The following is a 17,321-nucleotide window of genomic DNA, read 5'->3' as shown; positions in this document are numbered from 1 at the left end:
AGGGAACCCATTGTGATGGACACCTAAATGATGTTATCCACCCTCTCATTTATTTGTATGGCAGGTGATATTTAGATCTCCAGTTGCTTATCTGCTCTCAGTTTCAACTGGTTTAGAAAGCAGGTGACACTGGTCTCCCTAAAACATAATCAAAGAAGGAAATTTGACCTCAGGGAGCCTCAATTGCTCACCCATACAATGGATATGTCAATGCAACTGCTTACAGAGAATGAAGAATAAAAAAGAAGATGATGGGTGTGAACAAGGATGATCAAAAAAAGTATTGTACTCAGCTATGAGAGTAGGTTTATTAATGTAATGGAAAATTACTGAAAAGAAAGCAGTCTGTATTTCTACTCAACCACTGGTGCACTACAGTATTTTGTGAACACTCTGATTGCAAATGGTTGTTCCTTCCATTTCCTTTGAGTTGAGCCAACAGGGCGTCTGTTACATACCAAAGACATAGGAGGTGCTCGAAATTTGCTGGATGAAAGAAGGAATGAATGATCGCAATAGCATGAGCTTGAGTTGGTATGACTTCTGCTCTTCAAACTTGCAGTGTCAAATGACATATCCTGAGACTCAGTTTCTTCTTCTGTAAAATGGGGACAATCATGCCTACTTTTCTCTCAGAGTCTTTTGGAGAAGTAGAGATATGAATCTACATCTCAGTGCTAGGTATAAAAGTGATATACAATGTTCTACTACATGGGGCACAGTCAGGAATCACTCCATCCTAGAAAGGCCCACCAGTTTAGCTCAATTAGCTTGCTTACCTTCAACTTTATCCCTCATCTGCTAAACTGCATCAAAACAAACCAAGAGAAGTTTTAAATGGAGATAACACACCAAACCTTTGCTCTGGTGACCATAAGAGTATTGCCATGAGCCAAGCATGATCATCCCCTAATACAACAGTATCCCTTCATTTACACTCAGTGTGTTGTTTCTGTTAAGTTTTCTTATTGTCAGATGTCTGAAAAGTACATATTAAGGCTTCAAAATATATTTTTAATCAGGTTATTAGAGCATTCTATGTACAATAAAGCCATTATATGGCAACAGATCCCAGCTGCTGTGAAGGGTTCCTTGCAATGTGACAGATTTAGGTCAGTGTCATTCACAAACATCCAGACTGATGTTGCCAGCTTGATGATCACAGATGATGGCAAATTCCTTTCACATGGGTACATGGTAAAAGAGGATTTGTCACAGTAAATCATTCTGCCCATCCATTGGCCTAGTCTAGGCAGAAATTGTGAGCCAAAAACTTCTGGAGAACTGATGTTAAATATCTACACAGGCTTTGAACAGAGCATTGTAATGGAAGACAAATATTTTCATGCTTGCCTTGTCTCCAACTTTGACTCACTATGTGACCTTGACTAGATTTCCTTACCATTCTGGGCCTCTACCTTCCTGTGCATCTCCAAAATGAAGGAAATAGCAAATGGGTACTTCATTATTTCATTCAACAAATATTTTCTAAGCACACACTTGGTATCAGGCACTGTGCTAATACTAGGGGTCCAACAGACATCAAGATAAACATATCTCTTATCTTTCTATTTTGACTTTATAACTGTTCCATCTACTTACATATAATGGATATAAAAATTTATTCCATAAGATACAGATGCTATAAATGTCACAAATTTCTTTCTTTTAAAATTATATCTAGTCCTGAGTTCTTACCTACCTGGCTAGCAGGATCATCATTGAAATTATTAATGAGGTTCTCTCTACCTTTTCTTAGATATTGTATTAATCCTGCACATATATAATCCCACGAAAATGAGGCACAGGACTCGCAGATATTATCTGGCAATGCTGTGGACCAGTCCTCTGTGTTTTAAGAGTGCTACTTTTACAGAAGGCCACACTGAGGTCACTCATACTGTCCTCCCACTGACTTCAAGGTCTTCACACTGGATCTGGCTATGGCCCTCAAGACTGCACAATAGGCAACTACTCAGTAGCTGCATCAAGATCCCCATGCAGGACCAAGGTGCAGATCTATATACACCCATACTCAGGAAATTCAAGTGACCATGTCATTTCTCAAAGAACTAGTTCTCTCTTCTGATCTAAGCACCTCCTTCTCCTCTTACCCTCCACTTACTTTCACAGTGTCTGCACCTTAGTTCTCTGATGGGCTACCATTGCTGTCTACTATTGCATGGGATGTCATTCCTGTAACTTACAATGATAATGGCACCCATGGAGTTGGGCAATGCAGCCATCCTGTAACAGGACAATGCAGCCATCCTGAAACTCAAAGTAGTTGCCAGTCCTTCTAGAGGCTTGAGAAGAAACCTTAGATCACAAATGTTGTAATTTATTCACACAGCTGAGTGTTAGTGTAGTCTGGGATTCACCCCCAAGGCCGCCTGACTCCTGAATGTGTTTCCTTAACCACTACTCTAAAGAGGCAGGGGTGTGAGATGGATTTTTCATACCATCACTAGTCTGACCAGGACTTGAAAGGAGACTAGACTTTTAGGGTGAATCTGTTCCTGGTCAAGCAGTGGGTTCAAACACAGCTGCTAAAGGTCATGGGAAGATGAACAGTCAATATTGGGAGAATGAAGAAAACAACAGAGTGATAAAGATGTAGTCTAATCAGGGGCAGCCTTAATGGAATAAAAGAAAACGTGGTAGAAGAGAAGAGGCAAATAAATGGATGTTTATTTGGGCTTGGGTTAAACATAAGACTTCATATACCAAGGAAGAAGTGGAGATATGACCAAAGGAATGCAATATCTTTTCAGACTGGGGAACAAGGCAGTAGATTAAGTGAGGAGCTCAGAATTCTTGAATACTGTCCCAAGTACTAGAATACAATTATAGCATGGGATAGCAGAAGGCCTGAGTGGATATTGAATGCATTTGATCACTTGTTGCCATGTTTGAAATTCTGTAATGGCTGCCAATTTCTCCGAGAATAAAATCCAGAACCCTTATATGAGACCCCTTCATCACATGACCTCATGTACTTGGCCATCCCTATCTTTTGTTATCACTTTTCATCCCAATCCCCAATTCATTCTCTCTCTCCTCTCTCTCTCTCTCTTTCCTCCTCCCCCCCTGCCCCCATCACTAGCTGAACTGGCTACTTTACATGGAATAATTTTTCCTGTCTCTTCCCTTGACTCTGATTTATCATTCAAGACTCTCATTAAATATCATATTCTCTGGCATTTTTTATGACCTTCCCTTTCCCCATCTAGTCGGGGTTAGTGGCTCATGTTGTATATTTCCTATTTTAGTTTCTTAGCTGCTAAAACAAATACCATGCAATGGTTTGGTTTACAAATAGCTTTCCTGAGGTCAGTATTTCCTGACTGGCTGGCAATCTTGGGGCTCCTTGGCTTTTACGTAACAGGCAATGCACATGACAATGCCTTTTCCCTTTTCTTCTGGGTTCTGTTGACTTATAGCTTCTGGCTGCTACCTGTGGCTTCTTCTATGTTCAATTTCCTTTGCTTATAATGATTTCATCCATATTTGATTAAGATTCACTATCATTCAGGTTGGGCACAACTTAACTAATAACATCTTCAAAATCCATTTACAAAAGGGTTTACACACACAAGATCAGGGATTGGGACCTGAACATGCCTTTTGGGGGGACACGATCCAATCCCCAAGGCTCCCCTAGCATTTTCTTAACATGTATCATATTTAGAAACAAATGCTTCTACAAATATCCATGAAGTGAATGAATATAGAGTTGAATTCCAACACCTTCAATCTCTACTGCCTAAGGACAATATTTTCTCCAGCTCTTATTTTTAGATTGAGTTGTAGGTGGTCATCAAGCGACTGCAGCTGTTGGGAGAGGTGGCCTTCATGAGCTGGGAACCAGGCACATCCTTCTGACCTCTGTTTCCATATCAACATTCAGAAAAACAGACTCCCCAAGTCCTTGGATTGGCTAATCTTTCCCAACATATCAAGTTTCAGCAGTGTTTGAAAGAAATTTCTAAAAATTCTATTTTTTCCACTAATTTAGATCAAGATTTTCCCTCTTCACCTACTTCTGTTCAACCTAGCTCCTCAGAGGTCTCACCTCCCAGGTGCTTCCAATTTACAGATGTCCCCTGTATTAGAGGTGAGGTTTTAAGCAAAAGATTGATCCCTTTCACAACTGAAGTAGCAGCCATTAATGCACCAGCACAGAGCTCACTCTGCTTTTCCTGGCTGGGTTGCTAAGCAACTTCCTTGCTTGCCTGGAAATGGAGTGAGTTTATACCAGGTTCCCTCAGAGGAGAGGACTCTGGGAACAGTCATTCAGAGCTTGTTCTCATAGATGCTTCTCTTGCAAACACGGTCTTTCATTCTCATTTCCCTGATTCCAGTTTTATTGTTTAAAACTGATGCTTTCTCTGATAGCACCCTGACCCTATTTCTGGTTTTAAATAAATTTGCAGCCATTAGTAGTTTGTGAACACCTGGAAGTCAGGGATTTAGCTCTGACTTTTCTGCTCAGTTCCATGCTGGAGACAATTCCAAAGGCATCATATACTCAACAGGGGAAATGAGAGGCATACAGAGGTCATGATCTCAAGCCCCAGCCAAGCACCATGCATGGTTCCAAAGAATAATGAAAGCTAACTTTTATGGAGTGCTTACTACATTCCAGGAGCTGTTCTAGGTAAGGCCTTAACTATAAGGGGTTGAAAACACTCATGTAAGGGGTTGAAATCTCACAAGATAAATCATGGCAACCCAGTGAAGTGGGAGTTATTCTTCTCACATGACAGATGAGAAGATTGAGGTACACAGAAATTTAGTAAGTTTCCAAGGTCACACAGTTTGGAAAGGGCAGAGCCTGTTGGACCACAGGGCACATGCTGTTTACCACTCCATCCTACTGTCTAACATTTGTACTAAATAAGGAATTACCAGGAAGTGGGTGTGGCTCAACCAATTGGGCTCCCATCTACCATATAGGAGATCCAGGGTTTGATGCCCAGGGCCTGCTGGTGAGGCAAGCTGGCCCACATGGCAAGTTGGCCCAGCAGAGTGCTGTCCCACATGGGAATGCAGCCTTGTGCAGGAGAGCCGCCCTGCATAGAAATGCCAACCCGTGTGGGAAAGCCACCCTGCACAGGAGTGCCAGCCGACAGTGGAGAGCAAGATGATGCAACAAGAGACACAGAGGAGGGAAAATAAGAAGACACAGCAGAACTGGGAGCTGAGGTGGCGCAAGAGAGCAATCACCTCTCTCCCACTTCAGAAGGTCCCAAGATGGGTTCCCGGAGCAGCCTAATGAGAATAAAAACAGACACAGAAGAACACACAGTGAATGGACACAGCAAATGGAATGGGAGGGGGAATAAATAAAAAAATACATCTTTAAAAATAGATAAGGAATTGCCAAACCCTAACTGAAGTTACCTGTCTATCCTGGTTTCCCTATGTGTGTGATAGAAATAATAACAACTCTCTCTTAGGGCTTCGTGAGGATTAAGTTAGAAACATGTTAAATACCTGGGGCATCAAAGACTCTCAACAAACACTATGTAAGAGACCTTTATTCTTTCTGTAAAGATGTGCTGACTCCCATCTCCTAAGACCCGATAAATACTAAAGGATAAAATATATAATAGGCATATATTTTCCTCTTGCAGAGATATTGCTTAAGACAATATATGTAGAAGTAATGTTTTTGTAAATACTTAAAATCTCTAATTGTGATATGGTATCTCATCACTGAATTTCCACTAATAAAGCTTTATGCCACTATAGTGGCTTAGAGCTATGTACCCCAGAAAACATGTGCTTAACCTTAACCCATGTCTGTGGGTATGAACCCTTGTAAATAGGACCTTTTGATGAATTTATGTCAATTAAGGTGTGGCCCACTTGAATCAGGATATGTCTTACTTTTATTACTGAAGACCTTATAGGTAAAGGTCAAAGAGAAAGTCACAGGGAGAGGCATGAAGCTAGAGGTCAACAGAACCAGGGAGAGAAAGGGGAGGCTGCCATGTGCATTGCCATAGGGCAAAAAATCTAAGGAGCAAGAACCATGGACAGCCAGCCCCAGAATGTCACAGTCTTCTGACAGAAAGATGTCTCCTTGAGATATACCCTAGCCTCAAAACCATGAGCCGAAAAAAAAAAACCTCTGTTGATTAAGTCAACCTATTGCATGGCATTTGTTTTTAGGAGCCAGGAAACTAAAACAACACTGAGACAGAAAGAAAATTTGTTTGGATGTTATGACCAAGAATAACAATTATGTGACTTCTGGGACTGGGGATGTGTGAGTAGTATGAGGAAGTAGGATGACGGCAAGAAGCAGAACAAGGAACAATGAGTATACCTTCACAAAATTCTGTCTACTCTCTATGGAAGTCATCCTCACACATCCCTATTCTCCCTCTTCCCTACTAAAGAGCCCCTCAGCTACACAGGGTCTATATAAGAAGGGCCTGGGATGGGTCTTCAGGAGCTGTAGACGGGCTGGTTCCAGTTCTACCACTTCTGCTGAAATGTGAGAATTGGTCCAGCTGTGCATCAAAGGCCTCCTCTTGGTATGGTAGCTACAGGGAATGGACTGGTTTTTATCCCTTGGCCCCAATTACTCATTCCACTGGTCATAGCCTACCTATTCTAATCCCTTATAACTGGGCTGCTCTTTTCCAGAGAGGAACAATGAAGGAGTCAACAGTCCTTTTCCAGAAGAAGGTGGACCTTCCAGGAGCCAGTAGGCTTTCCTGAGGTGTTTAAGAAGGAGTCAGGATTACATCTGAGCAATGAACCAGCATCTGGCTCTTCCCAGTGGAAAATCTGCCCTAGGCAGCCTGTTTCTCTTGAGCTACCTAGACACTGTGACTGCAGGAGTCAATCTATTTAATACTATCGCAGTGTCCCTGACTCTGGCTTACAGATGCATGAATGGTTCTGTATTAGAGGAGTGATGCTAGGTGATTTTGGGGGTCTGTTATTCTTATTGGCAACTTTGTTAGAGCACTTATTGCACTTATTAGGAAAAGAGTGTGTAGCATAGTCAGGATGCCTGTTTTTGGAGACTGCTAGATCATTAGCTATACAGCCATGGACAAGTTCTAAGACTAAGTTCCTTCATGCATAAGCTGAAGTGATAATTAGACCCACCTCATTGGTTTGTTGTGAACTTATATTATATAAACTATATTGTTATATGTAATTTATTTAATGAAGAGATATACTTGCCACACATAGAAGGTACCATTCTAGGCCCTGTAAAAGAATGTAATTTTCCTGAATCTGCTTTTCACAGAAAAAAAAACAAAACTAAAGCACGGGAAGGTTAAATAACTCAGCCAATTCACACAGTCTATAAGGGCCAGAACTCTAATCATGGTCTCCAGTCTCCAGATCTGTGCTCTTAACCATAGCACTAAGCCGCCTGTTGTTTTCTCATGACAAGAATGGTGGAGTTGACATCACCACTTCACAATCCTCAGGATTGGGGAATGAACTATGGACTAGAGTGGACTTACTGGTATTCTACTATATTGAGATTCTAGAAATGGAAGCAATTACAACATTTATGTGGAGGCAGTGGCCACTGGAGGCTCTGGGGGCAGGGAGAGGGAAAACAGGTGTAACACAGAGCCTCTTTCGGGACTTGAGAATCGGCCTGAATGACATCGCAACAACAGATATAGGCCACTTTATATCTTCCTACAATATGCAGAATTGTGTGTGAGAGAGTATAAACTACAGTGAGAACTATGGTCCAGGCTCAGTGGCAATCCTCAGTGGTCCAGGATGCATTTATCAATTGAAATGAATGTGCCACACTAATGAAGGATGTTGTTTATGTGGGAGGGTGTGGAGGTGTAGAAGGTGGGGCATATGGGAATTCCTATATTTTCTGTGTAACAGTCATGTAAACTAAGTATCTTTAAAAAAAATAAAAAATACTATTTAAAAAAAAACAGTTAAAAAAGAATAATGTTGAGTGTAATGGTTAAATCACTGATCTAAGAAATGGAAAAGCTGAGTTCTAATTCTGGTTCTGTAGTGGCTGGTTCTAAGCTTTAAGCTCGGAATTATTTTGAGCACTAACAAAATGTTAGGTGAAATTATTATCAATTTTTAATTATATGTTATGCAATTAGCACCACATAATTAACAATCCCTCAGCAGTATATATAATCATCTCCCAATTTATAAGAACATTACAATTTCCTCATTCATTCAGGTCTGTGACTAAGTCAGACCAATTCTTGGTCTCATGTTAAGGCTTGAGAGGTCATTTGACAAGGAGAGCTTGATCTTTCTTGATGACTAAAATTTAGACCTGCTGCCTGGGTAGCTCTTCTTTGTCCTTATCATGCTTTCTGAATCTTTTATTTAAAATCTTTATCAAAGTAATCTTCTTCTTGGAGTAAATGGCTTCATTCAGAAGTTTTATTAGGACTCTGAATCCTTGACTGTGTCAGAAGCTCATAGTCCACTCTTGGGGGGGAAAATGGCTCTTGGGAGGACACTTAAACTGGAAGGAATTTTGGGGATAGAGGTGAGGTACCCAATTCAGAAAGAAACTCAACTTGTAATTCATGAAACTCATTCATTCCCTTATTTCAAGCTATTTAATGGAGGTTTTCCTTCTACTGACTTAACATTATCTCTTTAAAACTTCATGTGCCAGATTCAGTGAACTACACTCTGCACTGATGATATGATACATCTCAAGTCCATCACATTTTATCCATCAACACTTTACTTTGTAATTTAGAGACCACTTTTAGTATGTACTTACAAAAAGGATATCTACTTAATATATTTTGAATATAATACATGACGAGTTTCTTAAAGTGACCACAACTGTCATTCTCCTTAAGACTTTTTATCTCTAATGTTAAGATTGCCTTCCTTGAGGGCAGAATCCTGCTATTTGTACTACATTAACTTGATTTGTGATCCTAGATTGTAATATGATTGAGATAGTGAAAACAGAACTAAACTCGTGTTCAGCATTCAAAACTTAAAGAATAACAGAATATAATTTCTCATCTCTGAAAGTTAATGTTTTAAACATTTTTAAAATAAAGGATTTGGACTAGATCAAAAGTACTTACCCAAGGTTGTAGCATTCCTGAATGTTCATGAAGGGTCATTAAAGGATCCGTGAAATATTACTCAAAATAATGTGTGAAGGTACATTTTTATTGGAGAGGAGCCCAGAACTTTCACATTTCTCAAGGAGATCTATAATTCCCCCCAAATTAACTATGTAATTTTTGAGGTGGCTTCTTGCTCAATGATTTGAATCATTTTTTACATTCCATTCCCTGCATTCATCTTGATTTGTGTGTTGTTGAGAAAGGAGGTGTTTCCAAACCAAAGTAGTCAGATAATATACCATATGCTATGACTCAGAATGCTGACAATCATTCCCAATATGAAAAGTAAGGAATGACTTAACTGCAGGCCTTGATAATGGTTTCAAGAGGAGGAATGTTGAGACTGGGAAATTCAGGGGGGCAACCTTTTTCTTTCACCTTCTTAGGCTTGATCAAGCTGGAACCACTGGTATTGTTCAGTTCTAAGGAAAAGAGTGACCCCCACTTACTCAAAACTCGTTATAACCATCAAAGGATTTGAAATGATCCTCATTTGGAAAAATATCCTACATAAGATAAGACTCTGATGACAAAAGAAATATATCTATATATATATTTTATATATAAATACATATTTCTTTGATATATATAAATATATAAAGAAAGCATATGCATATGACTTATTAGTGGAAATGTCATAGAAATGGTTTGTCTTAGAAGACTGGGCCAGATGATCTTTTTTTTTTTTTAAAGATTTATTTATTTATTTACTTCTCTCCCCTTCTCCCCATCTATTCTCAGTGTCTATTTACTGCGTGTTCTTTGTCTGCTTCTGTTGTCATCAGTGACAACAGATGTTTGTTTTTATTGTGTCATCTTGTTGTGTCAGCTCTCCGTGTGTGTGGCACCATCCCTGGGCAGGTTACACTTTCTTTTGTGCTGGGCAGCTCTCCTTACGGGACGCACTCCTTGTGCATGGGGCTCCCCTACGCGGGGGACACCCCTGCGTGGCACAGCACTCCTTGCACACATCAGCACTGTGCATGGGCCAGCTCCACACGGGTCAAGGAGGCCTGGGGTTTGAACCACAGACCTCCCATGTGGTAGACGGACGCCCGCCCAACCACTGGGCCAAGTCCGCTTCCCCAGATGATCTTTAAAGAGTCATTTAGATCCAAGAGTCTAATGATTCTTGTATCTAGTCTTCTCTCCACTCTCTCTGGTAAATTGGCCATCTGTAAACCTAATAATTTATTTTGCCTTAAAATATATTTTGGATATCAACAGTGCTACATGCTACACCAGCTTCTTTTAGGTAATATGTGTCTGACATATTTTTAACCATCCTTTTATTTTCAGTCTTTCTGTATATTTGCTTTTTACATATGTAACTTGTAACCTGCCTACCTCTGTCTTTTTGCTTACCAGTCTTTGTTCATTTACATTTATTGTGATTACCTAAGCAGTAAGTTTTGTTAGTGTCCAGCTATTTTAATGATTTTATTGCCTTTCCTACCTTCCTTTTAATTATTGTTATTTTTAAAATTTGGAAGTTATACAATTTACATCTATTATTAGTGAACCACTCCTCATACTTTGACTTGATGTTGTCATCTTCTGTTCATTTATCACCATCTAGTGGTTTCAAATTATTTTTCTCACTTTTTTTCCACAGAACAGAGAATAAAAGAAAATGTCTTTCACTGAGATAATTTTAGCAGCATAGAAAATCCAACAGGATATCAGACATTCCAAATTACATTCTTGGACTTAAATAATCCCAGAGTCTTTTTCCTTTTGTTTTGTCTATTTGTGTTACTTTCCACTTGTGTACACTCTGTAACATGTAGTCTTGGTGCAACTATGATTGCAATCAACAAAGGGAGACTTGCTGTTAGTGTGAACCTCATCTCACCCCCCTCTTTGAAGCAGGGGGGCAGATATGACAGAATCGAGAAATTTTAAATGATTTTATTTGATAGTTGACTGATGACCTCTGAGGTTTCCATGGCAATGCCACACTTTGCTTCCAGGCCTTATCCAAATGGGCATTCTGTTCACATTTGTTTCTTAGCATCAGCATATTAATGAGACATCATAGGTCCTTGGTTGCTACATCAAACCGATAGGAGAGTAATTGAATTAAAATCTCACTCTAAGGCTTCAGGCTTCTCTTCCTCCCAGATGGAGGGAAAGCTTGTTAGCTCAAAGGACCAGTTCTGGGCAGAAGGCATTTGGGAATCCAAAGAACAGAATCGCTTCACAGCAAACTATTTTCCTCTCACCTTAGAATAAATATTTTGATGTCTGAATTGTTATCTCCTTTTGAAAATTTCTCTATTTCCCTGACCTTTCCAGTAATTAGACATTGCTATATTCCCTTTGTAAGATAAAGTGACTGAGTCAGTATTTTCAAGGTGAAAGGAAGAGGCCTTTCTCACTCACATTCAGTTGTTGAAGTCTGAGGAAGAGCTCAGATTGAAGGTTCTAATTGAATTGTGGTAAGCATTCAATATCAGTGCATATGAGATTCCCTAGCAATATGTAAAGTACTGTGCAAATATATGGTGTTACTATGTTGTGAACCTCTGGAAGTGCTTGGATGGAAAGGTAAAAGAGAAAAGGTAAAGTGTCATGTGAGGGATAATCAGACTTTAAATTTGTTTTTCAGTTCATAAAGAATATAGATGATTATATCATCTTCCCACATAGCATCAAAATTCTTGCTCTCCTTGTTGGGTTAAATATTTAAAATGTTGTCTTTACTATTATTATTATTATTATTATAACTGACCCTCAAATACATCTTAAATACCCACACCACTGTTTTTCTATGCACTGCTTCTTCCTTCTTTCTCAAATCCTATTTAGTTTTTGACTCAATATGCACATACCTCTCCTATAAAGCCTCTGCCAACTCTATGAATAGAGTCAATATCTTCTTTGGGGCTCCTATGTGTGTTCCTATCTCCACACAGCAGTCATCATGGTGAATTGTAATTGTTGGTTTATATGCTTGCTTTTTTGATTAGTTTATGAGTGATTCAAAAGCATGGACCATTCCTTACAAACCTTTGTATTTCTGACATGCCTCATTCATACAGTAGGTGATTAAGCAATGTTTGATGATTTATAGACCTTCTGCAACATCTTGTGTTTGATGGATAAGCTGCTGTGTGACCCATGGGCTAAAGGGTTTCCAATCTAAATGAACAACGAACCCACGCAAGATCTGAGATTCTAAAACCTATGTATGTGTGAAGTAGTGTGAAATACAAGCTAAGTGTTAAAGCTACTATCAAAAATATATGCTAATTTATACTAAACACTGGAATACTAAAGTTGGCATTTATTATTTTGGATAAAAAGGAATAAAACCTCCCCACTTAAATAAACAAGACAATTTTTCACATCTTAGGTACAGAAGCCCTCTCCTTCCTTCACTTTAAGATAAACTACATTGGTAATTGTGACATATTATCACAAACTCCAGTGGCCTCTGGGATAGATCTTTGCATTTTACCTAGGATAATATTACCGTGAGAGGAAAATGTACATTCCAGAACTGGAATCAGTGCGTAGAAGGTATACAAAAGCTGGTCAATATATGGAAGGAGTTTCTATTAATTAGATCTATTTAATAGCATAAACTGGAAGGAGAACTACTGCTATCATTCAGTGAAAGAATAATCCAAGGAATGTGGGAAGATAGGGGTAATTAGTTGCCTGTCCCTGGAATGGCTCAGTCAGAGAAGAGTAACAAATTCCCTATAACGGTGGAGATGAGATTTACATTGGGCAGAAGCGAGATCAGAGGAAATCTATCTTCTCTTCTAACCTTAAAATTTTATGATTTTTGGTTTCTTTGTCAATACACAAATGAGGATTCAGATGCTCACTTCCAGCAAGTACTACCTTCGCAAAGAGATAACCTGAGAGTTCTTGGAAACTAAGAAGCGACATCTGCCCAAATCCTTTACAGCAGTACTTTGAAATGAGTTTTCCTTCTCTTCAGTGTCTCCTTCAATTTAACTCCCAATTCCCACAAAAAGACTACTCACCTTTCATTGATGCCAAAGAAGTAGCAGCATTAGTTTATTTTCCTATGTGTGTATGTGTGTGTACGTGCATGGGTGTGTATATTCTGGGTTAATTAAAGGATAATTTTTTTAGATACTTGCTAGGGGGAGTCAGTCTGGTAGACCCATGTAGTGTTAAAACCTATTTTATTTTTAATTTGGTCACTGAATTTACTTAAACTAGAACTTTATTTTTAAAATGTAAAGCATTTCTAGGAAATCTTACACTGTTTCTTTTGGGAGAAAATAAGTGGAATGGGTTTCTTGATTTAAAAGAAAATTAAATAAAACAAACAAACTAAAACTAACAAAACAACCTGAGACTGGAACATATTTTATCCTTTGTCAGATCAATTTTAGGGACATATCCCAAACCAACATGATTTAGAGGACAAACTAAATCTGAGATTCCTTATTGTTGTGACATCTTACATTTATGGGAATGTCTGTCCCTGCCATTCATATTGTCCAGCTTCAATTAGTTTGAGTTTATTGGGAATGAAAGATGTCATATGGATAAGATAGCACTGCTCTTGTGCCCCCGCCCCTGTGTAAGAGTGAGTCAAACAAACCACAAGGAATTAAGCATAAAGAGGGGCAGAAATCTTAACCGAAGAAATATCTTCTTTATCTATGTCCATTTCCTCCCACAAGGAAAAATGGCAGTGTCAGTGTTACATTACATATATCTCTCTTTCTTTTTAGTGTTTAATCTTAGCACCTGCACAGCAGAGATCTTTACAATTCATTGCATATGCTCTCCCCCTAATTCCCACTCAATCCAGCACCTGAGGCCTAAGGAGCAACGCCCTCAAAGCTCCACAAAAGGCTGGGACCCTTCTTCATGACAGAGGATAGAAATAACGAACATGCCCAACGGTTTTATACAGTTGCTAGAACGTTTGTTTCCAACAAATGAAGATTTTTCCTTCTTTTCTTTGAATATTAATTACATTTTACAAATTGCTGTTTGTTTTGCTTTGCTTCGTTTGGTCCTGTTGTGTTTGTACAACAAAAGGGAAAGTCCACGACAGGAAGTCCCAGGTTAACAGAGTTTGGCTGTCATTTGGTCCGACTGTTTGAGGATCTCAGTATTGTAGAGGTCCAAGGCGTGGTTCACCCTGATGATCTCGCTGTTGGTCAGCTTCAGGCGGTGTTTCAGCATACAGGAGAACAAGTCCAGCTGGGGTTTCCCCGGGGCCACCGGGGGCGCCAGGCGATTGATTCGGTCCCGAATATCCAACAAGAGGAGCATCACAGATGAGGAGGAATAGAACTGGCCGCCTTGCGTGTAGGACTGGTTGACCTGCTGCACGGCGCTGCGAAGGAGATCAGCATTGAACCTCAGGCTGTACCCGAACACCTGCACGTCAGAGATCTTGATGTAGAACTGCCTCTTGGAGGGATCAGACAGGTCCACGGGGCCCTGGCCAGTCTCGTTACGCAGCAGGGTAGGTAGCCGAGTCCGACTTCGCAGGTAGATGTGGACTGTCTCAAAAAACGTTTTCCATCGATTCCCCAGCAGGAGAGTCCAGTTGTAGCACTGACTGTTTTGGAGACGGACCTTCTCCCAACGCGGATAGCCAAATTCCCCGAAGGGCATGTTCCAGCCCTCTGAGTGACTCCCACTGAAGGGGTTGACATAGACAAAGAACATGGGGTCCAGGCTGCTGTTGCGCATCTGACAGATGCGCATGGACATGCCGATCACCATGTGGATAAAGTCCATGCGGTTCTTGTTGCTCTTGAGAGTGAGGGACATGCGCTTGCGCCACCGGGGGTCAAAGAAGGTGTCAAGGCGGATTTCATTGCTGATGAAGGTGGTGTGGACATAGAGGCGCGAGTCCATCTTCTGTAGTAGGTACTTCAGCTCCAGGTCCTGGAAGTCCAGGTCGGTCTCGAAGCTGATGAACTGCTCGCTCCGCTCCGAGTCCACGTTCTGTGGTTCGCAGCGGCCTCGGTACAGCTTGTAGCCCTTGTTGCAGGAACCGCAGAGGGAAATGTTGGCCAGGCTGCACATGGCACAGCTGTTGTTCCCTCCTATGATGCAGGGGATGGGGCGCTGGCACAGCGTAGTGCTGCCGTGGCACACACAGCTCCTCTGGCTCTCCAGAAAGGTTCCCCAGAACCCATTCTCATTGCAATAAAGAAGCGACTGGACCCTTGCAAGCCACTGCTGAATTGTCCTGGGGAAGAAAGGGAAGACAATGTTAACCACCATCGGTGAGGCTGTGGATTGTGGTTATTCATGGATGTGCTGTGGGTTACAGTAATGCAATCTAGAGCTGCTCAAAGAATGAAGGGACTGGGTGGAGCAGTTGGAATATTTCCATCTCTAGACAATACAGTAAATAGGAAGGGCACAAGATTTAAATGATACATTGGTGCTCTCTATTATGCCAAAAGTCAGCTGTATGACACTGGATTTTATTCTTCTGGTATTCAATTTTCTCATCTGTAGAGTGAGGAGCTTGGAATAAATGTTCTTTGAGATTATTTTAACTCTACAATTCCATTATATATTAGCCCTAAAGAAGTTCGATCCAGGAAATTAAAGTGTCATGACTTCAAATATCCCCCAGTGATGGCAACCTCCTCCATCAGATGTTTCAACCCCCTTCATAGATTCCTCCCACAAGGTTCCATAATATCCAACAACTGCAACAAATGCAAGATACATATTTTTGTACTCTGGAGATGACACAGCACTTCTATCTTGATTATTTATATTAATCCTCACTGTTGCTTTCCAAAACTCATCAGAAAGAACTTGTTTCCCCCATTTTTCTAGATGTCCAAACTCTCAGCTCAGTAGAATTTCCATTACAACATGAACCTGTAGGTCCTCCTCCTCCTCACCACATCACAATATTACAGACGATACCTAAGTCCGTGCCCAGAGTCCAGGCACTGAAACATGACAATGTAGATTCCCAATTAAATAAGGAGCTTCAGAGGCATAGGTAAAAATAGGTAAGGCAGTTGGCTCTGAGGCCCCTCACCTCTCCTCATTTCCGTGCAAGTCACCTCTGGGCTGTCTTCTGTGCTATGAAGAACCCCTTTTAAGTGTCTAGTAACTTTTACCCTGTGCAGGGCACATTCACTCCTATTTTCTCACTTGAGCCTCAAGACAACACTCTGAAAATAGCTTGAGATTTGAGGTTAGTCAGAGAAGGCTTAAAATCCTGACTCCTCCTAAAGTCATGGGCTGAAGACATGCCGGGGAGTTTCCTTCACCGTCCTAACCATCCCAAGCACACAGGGCTGCTGTGAAGATCACATGGATTTTCATACGTGATAGTTTAACCCCAAACTTGGTAGGTACTAAGGGTTTGATAAATATCAGCTCTGTTATTACTCAAATGAACTGTCAGCTACATGTTACAGATGTGGCAAGCAAAGTTCAGAGGTGAACTGATGGGCTTGAAGTCCTACAGCTAGGAAGTAGAGGTATTTCCTGGCTCGCAGCCATGATGACTTCAGGTATTATTAAGCAAGAGTCAAGGACATCTTCCTTAAGGTGGCGATGTGCTGGCATGATGTTGACGGCGAGGATGGGTGATGGTGGCAAAGGTTGCTGGGACATGATCTCCGTTTTACACAAAGGGAAAGAGAAGCCCTTTTTGCACTGTTCTGCCTGTGGTATGAAGCCTTAGCCATCCATCCATCCGATCAGTTCCATTGTTGAGCCACGACTGCTAAGCTCAAGAGCCATGGGCAGAGCCTAACGGTGAACAGCATGGCCCAAGCAGAACTGAGTCCAAAACTCAGTTCTGTAAGGAGGATCAAGTCATTTCGTCTCTCTAAGCCTTAGTATCCAAATCTAAAATGAGGCTAATAACACTCATCTTATATGGCTGGTGAGAGGATTCAGTGAGTTCATATACTGAAAAGCTTAGCACAGAGTCTGGCATAGAGCAATTATCTTAAAAAGTTATAACAATAAGTGTTCTTATCCCAGAGAATAAGTCAGTTCTTTGAAGGTACTGAGACACTCTCAAGCATTTCACTATCTCTCTGGAGTTTGAGGGAAACCATTTTGTGACACGGGACATTTGAAAACGGATACTGTTGAAATGGCTTACCAGAATGCTTTGCTTTAAATGAGTTGCTTATCAGCGGAGAGAAAATGGAGGAATAATTAGTTTGCTCCTTGAAAAAGCTCTGCCTT

At 40.6% G+C, this 17,321-nt stretch overlaps 1 protein-coding gene across 1 annotated transcript in view; it reads right to left on the bottom strand.

Annotated features, from left to right (window-relative positions):
• Positions 1 to 11,027: 11,027 nt before the first annotated feature.
• BRINP1 (BMP/retinoic acid inducible neural specific 1) overlaps positions 11,028 to 17,321 on the bottom strand; it is a 211,044-nt gene continuing 204,750 nt past the window's right edge. The window contains exon 8 of the mRNA XM_004453367.4: positions 11,028 to 15,336. Coding sequence (XP_004453424.2) covers positions 14,196 to 15,336 — 1,141 coding nt within the window. The 3' untranslated portion in view covers positions 11,028 to 14,195. The remainder of the gene's footprint in view (positions 15,337 to 17,321) is intronic.

Source organism: Dasypus novemcinctus, chromosome 8 (genome assembly GCF_030445035.2).
Source record: "Dasypus novemcinctus isolate mDasNov1 chromosome 8, mDasNov1.1.hap2, whole genome shotgun sequence".
Classification (NCBI taxonomy): Eukaryota; Metazoa; Chordata; class Mammalia; order Cingulata; family Dasypodidae; genus Dasypus; species Dasypus novemcinctus.
This window is presented reverse-complemented; position numbering and strand designations above follow the sequence as displayed.